The 11363-nt window shown below is 46.7% G+C and overlaps 1 protein-coding gene across 1 annotated transcript; it reads left to right on the top strand.

The window, feature by feature from the left end:
• Positions 1–264: 264 nt before the first annotated feature.
• Positions 265–10139, top strand: trpv4 (transient receptor potential cation channel, subfamily V, member 4; the record flags this gene model as incomplete). The annotated part of the gene is made up of 15 exons (XM_083674036.1): positions 265–656; positions 1523–1698; positions 2675–2827; positions 5018–5158; positions 6667–6965; positions 7120–7299; positions 7544–7702; positions 7815–7907; positions 8213–8286; positions 8608–8773; positions 8868–8934; positions 9147–9457; positions 9584–9711; positions 9785–9906; positions 10021–10139. The coding sequence occupies 15 exons, from the start codon at positions 265–267 to the stop codon at positions 10137–10139; spliced, it is 2580 nt and encodes an 859-aa protein (XP_083530162.1).
• Between the last annotated feature and the right edge of the window lie 1224 nt (positions 10140–11363).

Below are 11363 nucleotides of genomic sequence, written 5' to 3'. Positions count from 1 at the left end.
GTCGAGAGTCAAATCAGCCAAATAGCCAAATAAATTGCTCATTTATTTGTGTTTAGAATAATAAGTTATGGTTCGTTCAGGCAATTCGTAGCTAAGTGAGACTAAATGTGAGTGCAATGCCTCCCTTCTGTTCCAAGCTATGCCTTTGGTTTCCCGTGAAGAACTGACCTGTGTGGATTGACACATGTTTTGTTGTGGTGTTTCTTAAGGGCCGCTCTGCTACCACTCTTCTGAGAAGGTGTCGCATCACCGTGACAGGCACAGATGGGCGGTGATGGGGATGGCCAGCCTGAGAGTGATGCTGCATTCCCTCTGTCAGCGCTGGCAGACCTGTTTGAAAATGAGGATGGCTCCTTATCACTACAGTACCCAGGCCAGGACACAGCCCAGGACTCAGCCCAGGACTCAGCCCAGGACTCAGCCCAGGACTCTGCCCGGCCTGGTCAGCCTGGGGACAGCAGACCCAACCTGCGCATGAAGTTCCAGGGTGCCTTCAAGAAGGGCATCTCTAACCCCAAGGACCTGCTGGAGTCTTCCATCTATGAGTCACCCGTGGCGCCCGGCCCCAAGAAAGCTCCCATGGACTCCCTCTTTGACTACGGCACCTACAGGCACAACAACAACCAGAAACGACGGAGGAAGAAGCTCCCACGAGGGTGAGGGTGAGGGTGAGGGGGGGGGGGGGGTGAGGGGGGGGGGTGAGGGGGGGGCCTGCTCTTTGGACACACAACTGGTTCTAAATGGAGCCACAGAGGTGGCGGGGATGTGGGGTTTGCAAACACATGAGGCCTAGACTGTTGATACATGTGTTTGGATTAGATATAGTGTATAGATCATTAGATATAGTGTATAGATCATTAGATATAGCGTATAGCGTATAGATCATTTCCAGGATGCCGACAGACACACCAGAAGGTTTGTACAAGGATCAGGCAGTCATGTCTCTACCACAATAGGGATTATTACTTTAAACTTAAATCAAAGCTGCTTTGGTTTTGGAGAGGTTTGTAACATCAGGGTATGCATTCCCTCCTTCTTGCCTCTTCTAGTAAAAGTGAAACGTAAAACACTTTTCATTAATAAAAGGCTCTGCTTGGAAAAAGTTAATCATTAGAAAAAGAGAGGTGCCCCTGTGTTTAGACAGAGGTGTGTCCCTGAGGTGTGTCCCTGAGGTGTGGTACTGTAGTACACAGCCAGCCTCTCACAGATCTAACAGAGACTGTGTTGTTGTTTCCTCCCCAGCCGTTGAGGTCATATTTAGACCGTTGCAGCCTGTTCCTGGCCTCCCTACCTGTCCCAAGCACAGTGAGGGCTATGTATTTGGTAGCTGAGGAATAGGGAGTGGAACACTGAGTCAGTTCATTTTGAGGGGGTTTGTCTTTCAACATGGTCTTATCGTACCATCCTCACCTTCTGTTTGTGTTCCATGTTGTATCCAAGCACTGACATAAACATTTAATTGACAATCAAAATGTACATTCAGTTATGCAACATTGAGGGACTTCTGTGTCGTCCTGCACAGTAAGACTGAGGTGTCCTATGATGAAGGTCCGGCCTCGGACCCCCCGAAGGTGCTGAAGGTGTTTAACCGCACACTTCTCTTTGATGGCGTGTCGCGGGCGGACCCAGACGCCCTGGCAGGCCTGCTGGAGTACCTGCAGGGTCAAGAGAAGCGGCTGACCGATGAGGAGTTTAAAGGTGAGATGGTGGGAGCCCTGGTGCCAAATATCTCCAGTCTACCAAACGAGCCTTGTCAGCTTTCACAGACAAACGTAGAAAGTTTGAGGAAGAGATAAATAAGTGTGTTTATGTTGTGTTGAAGGGGAGGTCGGGCTTGACACACGCTTTTCTAGGAAATAGAATAGCATTAAAATATGTTGCAAATACTGTATGTCACCTTTTTAAAGTAGCAAACTAAGGAAAATACAAGCTTTTTTGCTCACACTGCTGTGATTGACACTCAGTCACTGTACTTGTCAACCTGAAGTTTTGTCGTTGCTTTGTCATTTGTGATTAAACATTTCTAAAGAGCCCTTTCCTTCTCCTCCTAGGGAATACACTCTCTGTCATTATTTTCTGAGATTATTCTCTGAGTATTCCCCTGCTCTCTGGCCTGTTGGTTTTGGCTCCACTGAGCTGGGAGAAGGAAGCTATTGTGATTTCAGAGCTTTTGTCCTTTCAGGGGCGGGTCCAAGGGCAGCTTCCTGTCTGCTTTGGGGAGGCTTTGTGGGAAGTATAACAGAGAGGAGAGAGAAATCACGACAAACTGTCTCCTCAGGAGAAAGAAACAGAAATGGGCTTGACAGACTATTTGAAAGACTCAGACTGAAAGTAAACAGTCAGGAGTCGACTGACTTGACCCCCATGTTTGGCAGCTCTGTTTTTGATGATTAGTGGATGCTGTGAAACATGAAGTGATGTTTCTCCATCTTCAGTAAAGTTTTACACTTGCTTCCATTTCCTCTCTTATCTTACCTCAGTGATTTATCATCTGTCTTTTCATTGTACTCTATTTCCGCCTGTTTTCTGTCAGGACCCCCTAACCATTTCCCTCCAAGTCCACAACTGGAAATAATGTTTCATGGGGTATTTCAAGGGAGTTCCTCTCTCAGCATTAAGCATTATCCTCCCTGAAATCCCCATCACCGATTCCTTTTGTTTTATTTTCTTCCAGAACCTTCCACAGGTAAAACATGCTTACCCAAAGCTCTGCTGAACCTGTACAGTGGTCAAAATGACACCATCCCTCTGCTGGTGGAGATTGCAGAGCAGACAGGCAACCTCCGGGAGTTTATCAACACCCCCTTCAGAGATGTGTATTACAGAGGTAAGCTGTCCCTGTATGTTGGTCCTTCTCAGAAATAGCTAGTAGAATTATTAGACTGGTGAGATAGTTGTATGTACCATCAAGGCCCTTATCCCCACAGTTTGATATACATGTCATTATCTTATAGTGTATGTTCATTCTATGGCATTCTATGGCTCCTCCCTCTATCCTCCCCTGCCCCTCCCTCAGTCTCCTATGCAAACGCTCCTCAGTACAGTATATGGGAGGTACCAGCGAAGTATGCAAATTGTTTGTGTGGTTTGAGAGGCCAACAAAAATATGCTTTTGTCAAGCACATTTTCATGTCAAAATTGGCAGCTTTGCCTTTAAAGCTCATGCACCTTTAATTCAACATACTTGGCACAATTTATGTTGAGAATCATCTGCAGTGAAATTCAGAAGAACTGAAATCCAAGCCACTTTTTTATAAACAAGGTATACAGGATATGTGGAAACATCACATTAGGATTCTTTTTTTGTGTATGATACCAATCCTCATTCCATTTTATTGCATTACAATGAGCCCCTCCCCCGGTTTCTACCTCCACATGCCTCCCCTGGTGTAGGGGTAAGGACTGTTATTGGACAGAGCCTTGGACATCCACATGCCTCCCCTGGTTTCTACCTCCACATGCCTCCCCTGGTGTAGGGGTAAGGGTTGTTGGACATCCACATGCCTCCCCTGGTGTAGGGTTAAGGGTTGTTGGACATCCACATGCCTCCCCTGGTGTAGGGGTAAGGGTTGTTGGACATCCACATGCCTCCCCTGGTGTAGGGGTAAGGGTTGTTGGACATCCACATGCCTCCTCTTCCAAACCCTGTTTCTCCGCCTGTCCTTGGCTCGTCTGCCCCTCCCTGCCCCTCCCTGCCCCTCCCTGCCCCTGAGCTCCTCTAGAGCATGGGTAGCCTGCAGGAGCTCCTACCTCAGCGCCCCCACATCCACAACCCACTGGGTGCTAGACTCCTCCTGCTCACCTTGGGTCAGGCAGGTTGGACCACCTCTCTCTCTCTAGGGCCTCCTGACCAATAATAATAATAATAATAAACAGAATTACAATTAGTATCAAATAATAATAATAATAATAATAATAATAATAATAATAATAATAATAATAATAATAATCAATCACAATAAACCTGATCTAAAGTAAAATTAAAAGAAAAAACAAGAGATATATTTTAAGCTTCATGTTGAAGGCGTCTCCTGACCTTTGATTAAGCGTGTTCCTGGAGGACGGTGGTCCGATCCCCAGACCTCCCCTGTAGCTCTCTCTCCAGGACGAGGAGGGAGACACACTGACCTCCCTGGCTCTCTCACACTCCGCCTGGGCCTTGGTTAAACTTCCTACACCACATTTCAATTCAGCTGGCGCAGGAAATTCTGAAGAACTGACCAAGCCACATCTAGACAATGTTGCAATACTGGAAAGAGTTAAGTGCTGAGTTAAGTACGCACAACATGACTTATGTGTCAGACATTTTTGTATAAATGCTTTCAATTAGCATTTACTGTTACTGTTAAGCATGTGATTTCACACTTTTGCCAGTAAGTCTCACGTTGTCCTCCTACAGTATTGAAGTGGACAGATGGTGTTGCTAAGGGGTCAGTGGTAGCCATGTGGTCTCCATGCTGTTGGCACAGCCTTAATGAACATACAGGCCAGGGAGAATATCTGTGTATGAACCTGGCTATTCACAGCTCTGTATATACAAACCAGGGCCTCCTTTATTGGCTTTTTAATTAGTTTTATTTACTCACATCACCTTGGTTACCACAAAGATTGTTGGCAGAAACACAGAGAGACGGGTAGATGATCTTTGAGCCTCGGTGGAGAGACTGGTTGGAGGTGACTCTGTTACTGTGTGTTTGTTAAAGACCTCTGGTACACCTTCCACTGTAGAGGGCAGGAGTCAGTTAATAATAACAGACCAAATAATATAACCTCCACTGTAACCTCGGTGAGACCAGGCTTTCCTAGTTCGGAATCTCTCTGTTTCAACAAAAATCCCTGTACCCACCTCCGCACACACGCACGCACACACACACACACACAGACACACACACACACACACACACACACACACACATGGACGCACACATATGGAAGCAATTTTGATGTAACATCCCATAGATGTTGAATCAGAGGGAAGCGTGTGTGACTTGAATGGGTCTGGGTGTTTTGGCTCCAGGCCAGACGGCGCTCCACATCGCCATCGAGAGGCGCTGTAAGCAGTATGTGGAGCTGCTGGTGGAGCAAGGGGCCGACGTCCACGCCCAGGCCAGGGGGCGCTTCTTCCAGCCCAGAGACGAGGGGGGCTACTTCTACTTTGGTAAGACATACTGTCAAATTTGGAATGAAATCAATCTTCTGTCAATCAATCAATCAATCAATTAATCAATCAAAATGTATCAAAACATTTATAAAAATTGTTTTAATCAAATTTATAGGAAGATAGAAACAGTTTGAGGTCATCTTTCTAGTTATCTGTCCATTGTGTAATATAGTGCATGCCCTAGTTTGTTATTGAAGCTTGGCGGTCCTTCAATCCTGGAAAAGTAATATTCTATGCCTCATGAGTTTTTAATGATAGGTCTGTAGTTTTCCATGACAGAGTCATAGTTACCACCAGCATGATGTAATTCAAATGTTGGCTCAGGGTGTCTTTGAGTGATAGACTTTCAAAGTTGTCTTTCGACTTTGAAAGACATTCTTACCGGTATGTCACAAGGCGTTGAAATGGGAGCGTGTCCTTGTGGTTAATGTGTGAGGCTATGAGATGTAAGATTGGATAGCTGTATGGTAAGGTAACTTGGAGGGAAAACAGCTTTAAAAAGTGTTAAGCTGCTCAGTTGCCATGGTAGAATGAAATTACATAAAACCCCACCCTTCCCTTTTTACGTGGAAAGTTTTGGCTGGGCAAACAGTCAGAATAGTGCAAATAATGTCATATTCCCAGCCACCCTAACCCTCTGATGGCCTGCCCACTGCTTTGCTGATCTCACAGAGGTTGCTAGCCAAGAGTTCATTGACTGAAGGCCTCCACCTAAAACCTTTAACTCTATACTGCCCTCTGCTGACAGGAGAGTTTTTCATCACTGAACCCAACATTCCAGACACAGCACATAAAGTGTGTCATTCACCTCAACAAAATGACCTTCCACCTTGAGTTCAATAAAGTTACTGTGGAGGAAGGAGAGAAGCCGAGACAGAGCCATAGTTAGAAAGAGATGGAGCCATAGTTAGAAAGAGAGGAGGTTTCAGTACGCAATTGTTTCCTAAGAACCCTCTTCCTACTATTATTACATGAAGACGTTGTGTTCAATGCTCATCACCCAGGGGATGATTTCCATTTGCACTAAGCATGGCTGTCACTCCCAAACCCAGTGTGTCTGAGCACAGTGTGAGTAATTAGCTGCGGAGCTTTACGCTGAGGTGAACAGGAACCTGGCAGAGCTGACGACTAATGTGATTTAGCACTCAAGCTAACCCTCCGCAAGCACCCGTGCAAATCCATGAAGAGGAGCGTTTCTATATGAGGTGACAGATTACTCTGTCACCCATGGCAACAGCTCCTTTTCAGCAGCTGCTTTTGGCACACTGGTCTCAGCGGGCCCCTCCCTCAAACAATTGTGCTAATTGTGTTCTTTTCATTGCAAGGATTTAAGTCAAATCTTTGATCCATATATAGTAAGCCTTGCAAATACATGTTGAAAGCAGTTACAATTCCTCACTGACTTACTTCCTGTGAAGATTCACTGTGTCTCCCCCCAGAGTGAGTGTGTTCTCAGAGCTGGCTTCCCTGTGTGTGATGAGCTTGCTGTGTGTGTCGATGGCCAGGTGAGCTGCCTCTGTCCCTGGCGGCCTGCACTAACCAGCCTGACATGGTGCACTACCTGACTAACAATGCCCACAAGAAGGCAGATCTGCGCCGACAGGACTCCCGGGGGAACACGGTGCTGCACGCCCTCGTACACATCGCAGACAACACCCGAGACAACACCCGCTTCCTCACCAAGATGTACGACCTGCTGCTCATCAAGAGCGCCAAACTCTACCCAGACTGCAGCCTGGAGAAGGTTCTCAACAACGACGGGATGTCCCCGCTCATGATGGCCGCCAAGCTGGGAAAGATTGGGGTCAGAATGATCACATGTCACTGTGTAAAAGGAACCTGAATTGAAAGTGAAGTCCTGTTAAGACCGGAAGTTAAGACCGGCCCGGAGCTGAGATAGATGGATTGACTGCGTGGTGAGAAATGAGAGGCTCAGTATTGTTCTCTATTCCCTCCAGGTGTTCCAGCACATCATCCGCAGGGAGATCAAGGATGAGGAGGCACGTCACCTCTCCCGCAAGTTCAAGGACTGGGCATACGGCCCTGTGTACTCATCCCTGTATGACCTCTCCTCCCTGGACACCTGCGGAGAGGAAGTGTCCGTGTTGGAGATCCTGGTCTACAACAGCCGTATCGAGGTGAGGCGGGCAGGGCGGGTGAGGTTGTGTGTGTGAGTGGGTGAGAGAGAAAGTCCGGGGAAGGAGGAATGCTGGAGTCGTTTCGGATGGAGAGACAGGGGCCCCATGTTCATTTTGGTCTTTCTCTCAGTGATAGAAAGTGTTATGAGCAGAATGTTAATACCCCCTAAAATCCAGAGTGAACAATAAACAGGCATTACACATATTATGATTTCCTGAGTTCATGCATCCTTACTGTTGCTAGAATCGCCATGAGATGCTGGCAGTGGAACCCATCAACGAGCTGCTGCGGACCAAGTGGCAGAAATTTGCTGCTGTCACCTTCTACATCAGTGTGGTGTCCTACCTGGTGACCATGATCATCTTCACCCTGGTGGCCTACTACCGCCCAGCACAGGGAACCGTGGTGTGTGCGCACAACCTGCATCAGACATATGATACTATGGAGATGGTGTAAGGGTGTATACTGTATGTGTGTCACCAGTAAGCCTTTAACTCTGTGTGTCCCTGCGCAGCCTCCATACCCCTACACCTCCTCCACAGACTACCTGCGGCTGGGGGGGGAGATCATCACCCTGGCCTCTGGAGTCTTCTTCTTCCTCACCAACGTGAGTCGACTGTAGGCACTGCAGCTTCCCCCCGGTGGAACCGTCCTTTCAGATCCGCCTTTCATGTTCCGTCTATGAGAACTCAGTGCTTTTTAAAAGATCACTCAGAATATGAAGTTTATTCTCGTCTAACCTATATACCCCATATACACTTTCACTATCTTATAAAACCTATCTTCACTCTGCTCTATCTTGTTCTTCTCTTTCCTTTTGTTGCTTGTCTCCCTCCCTCTTTCTTGTGTCAAGCCTCAAATCTGAAGTGTCTTTGTTGGCAATATCAAAATGTCTCTCTCCCCTCTTTGTAGATTAAGGACCTCTTCCAGAAGAAGTGCCCCGGGGTGAAGTCTTTATTTATTGATGGCTCCTTTCAACTGCTCTAGTAAGACTCCAGCCCCCCCTTCTCCCCTGCTCCCCCATTTAACCTCCTCTGTAGCTTTCTCTGACTTGTACCCCAGGCTAATTTCTCATCCTTTTTAATTGAGCCGTCTAATTAATTCCACAACCCCCTCCCTGGCATGTTTTATAGTTTACATCTTCTTTAATTAAACCCATGATCCAAACAAAGAACAGAGGATGTTGAGCACTGCTCACAACCATGTTTGTTTTAGTCATTAGCACTGGGTCTTTGAGGCCTACATGGTATTAAATGGCAAATGACATTCCTTCATACTGAAAATAACACCAGTCCTCTTTTCTTCAGCTTCATCTACTCTGTGCTGGTGATAGTCACTGCAGCGCTCTACCTGTCTGGCATCGAGGCCTACGTGTCTGTGATGGTGTTTGCGCTGGTCCTTGGCTGGATGAATACGCTTTACTTCACCAGAGGCCTGAAGCTCACTGGTACCTACAGCATCATGATACAGAAGGTCAGACCTTGATCAGGAAACTCGTCACATTGAATTTGAAATAAGGAATGAAATGATGTGTACACTAAATGCATTGTGTCCTTTTGGGTCTCAGATTCTCTTCAAAGACCTGTTCAGATTTCTGCTCGTCTACGTGCTGTTCATGATTGGATACGCCTCAGGTACAGTGTTCATGATTGGATACGCCTCAGGTACAGTGTTCATGATTGGATACGCCTCAGGTACAGCATTCTGCTTACTCTGTCATATCATACTGTACATAGAGAAACTGGTACGTAAAATATCCCCTCATTCTCCCATCTCCCCCCCAGCTCTGGTGTCCCTCCTGACCCTAACCCTAACCCTAACCCTCATTCTCCCATCTCCCCCCCAGCTCTGGTGTCCCTCCTGACGGTGTGTCCTCCACCGGGCACAGACTGTCCAGAGGAGGGGGGCTGCCCCACCTACCCCCAGTGCAGGGACACAAACACCTTCAGTAACTTCCTGCTGGACCTGTTTAAGCTGACCATCGGGATGGGAGAGCTGGACATGATTGGCAATGCCCAGTACCCAGCTGTCTTCCTCATCCTGCTAGTCACTTACATCATCCTCACCTTTGTCCTGCTGCTTAACATGTTGATCGCTCTGATGGGGGAGACGGTGAGCCAGGTGTCCAAGGAGAGCAAGAAGATCTGGAAACTGCAGGTACCGGGGGGGGGTGGAGGCTGTTAAAGTGATGTCCAGCTAACTTACTGTCTGTACAGTTGGTCAACTAAGGTCAGATGAAATGATTAAATCAGTAACACTAATACAGAACGTGTTGGTTGACAGTGGGCTACAACCATCCTGGACATTGAGCGCTCCTTCCCGCTGTGCTTACGGAGGTCCTTCCGGGCCGGGGAGATGGTAACAGTGGGGAAGAACTGGGATGGAACTCCGGACCGACGCTGGTGCTTCAGGTACAAGGCATTTCTCTGGGTGTTGTGTTGAGTCATTAAGCCAGGGTCTTTACGTCTGCTGTTGTCATTTCAGGGTGGATGAGGTTAACTGGAGCCATTGGAATCAGAACCTGGGAATAATCAATGAAGACCCAGGCAAGAATGAGACCTACCAATCCTATGGTGTGCAGCAGACAGTCCGGGGCCTGAGGAGAGGTGAGACTCTTTTACTGTGTTCTCTATGGAAGATGAAGAGCTCCAGTATTCATGGTACACATAAGGTCAAGGCCAATACTGTCAGTAAGCGTTTTGTTCTCCATTGGGCTGCAGATCGCTGGTCCACGGTGGTCCCTCGGGTGGTGGAGCTGAACAAGGGGCCACGACCAAAGGACCTGGTGCTGGAGATGGAGCCGCTGACCCCCAGACACAGACCCTGTTCAGAGGGCTAGAGCCTCAGCCCCAGGGAGGGCCACTGAGGGGCACCCAGGGGCGCCCTGGAACACCCTGCAGAATATCCTCACACTCCACAGACTGATGTTGTGGATGTTGGCCTACAACGTTTGGAACGTTTACGCCACTTTGCACTCAAACTCTGTTGCCTTACATTTAGAAAAAGTACAGAATATACAATGATAAGACAATCAAACTTGTTGAGAAGTGTATTCCTGAAACCCTGACGAAGTCCTCTACCTCTTGTCCTCTACCTGCTCCTTTTAAATGGAGAAACAGACACACAGGAAGCTCTCAAGAGCTATCACCTTTTGTGATTTTGTATTGATCATGAGATGGATGTGAAGGTGTTTCATCAGGAGACAGATGATGGAAGTGTGTTGTTCCTCTGCATTTTAGAAACCTCACTCAGGGATTTAAGAAGGCCACAAATATCTTTCACGTTCATACATGTGATTTCTGCTCTCAGTGTTTAAGAAACAAAGAGGAACATGTGGATGTTCAAACAGCGTAAGCATAATAGCCATATTAGTACTGTAAACAAAGGCTCATGGCTCAATCCTAACTTGGACTGTAAATGTATCTTGCTTGCCAATGTATGCATATAATGTAACATATTCAGTTAAAAAGTGTTTATAAAGTGACAAATGAACAGCCATAGATATTTAATACTTGCCGTCACTTGTAATTATTACTTTTTTCTAACAATAATCAAATAATTGTCTAGAATGAAACCAGAGCCTTCACTCAAGAGATAATCTATATATATATGTGTGTGTGTGTGGATATATACATGTTCATTATATATACACAGGGTAGGGTTTGACTATAGCAATCCAGGTTATTATTTATCTTTGTAATGCTAATGTTATGCAGCTGGGGTGTTTGAATAATCAGCTCCTGACCTTGTATAACAGCATGTAGTTCCTGCTCTTCTCCCTCCTCTGTTGTTCCTGCTCTTCTCCCTCCTCTGTTGTTCCTGCTCTTCTCCCTCCTCTGTTGTTCCTGCTCTTCTCCCTCCTCTGTTGTTCCTGCTCTTCTCCCTCCTCTGTTGTTCCTGCTAGGGCCTCATTGTCTTTTTATGACATTTGGCTCTTTGCCTTATTCAGTCGCTTATGTGTGTGTAACAACAGAATAGTATGTGTGTGTTTTTGTACTAAATGACACAGAAGTAGATGTGTGATTATATAAGCCCTGATACGTTTGAATATTGTTCTAGTCCT

This window comes from Argentina silus (assembly GCF_951799395.1).
Source record: "Argentina silus genome assembly, chromosome: 7".
NCBI lineage: Eukaryota > Metazoa > Chordata > Actinopteri > Argentiniformes > Argentinidae > Argentina > Argentina silus.
The sequence above is the reverse complement of the archived record's forward strand: the minus strand, read 5'-3'. Positions and strand labels throughout refer to the sequence as shown.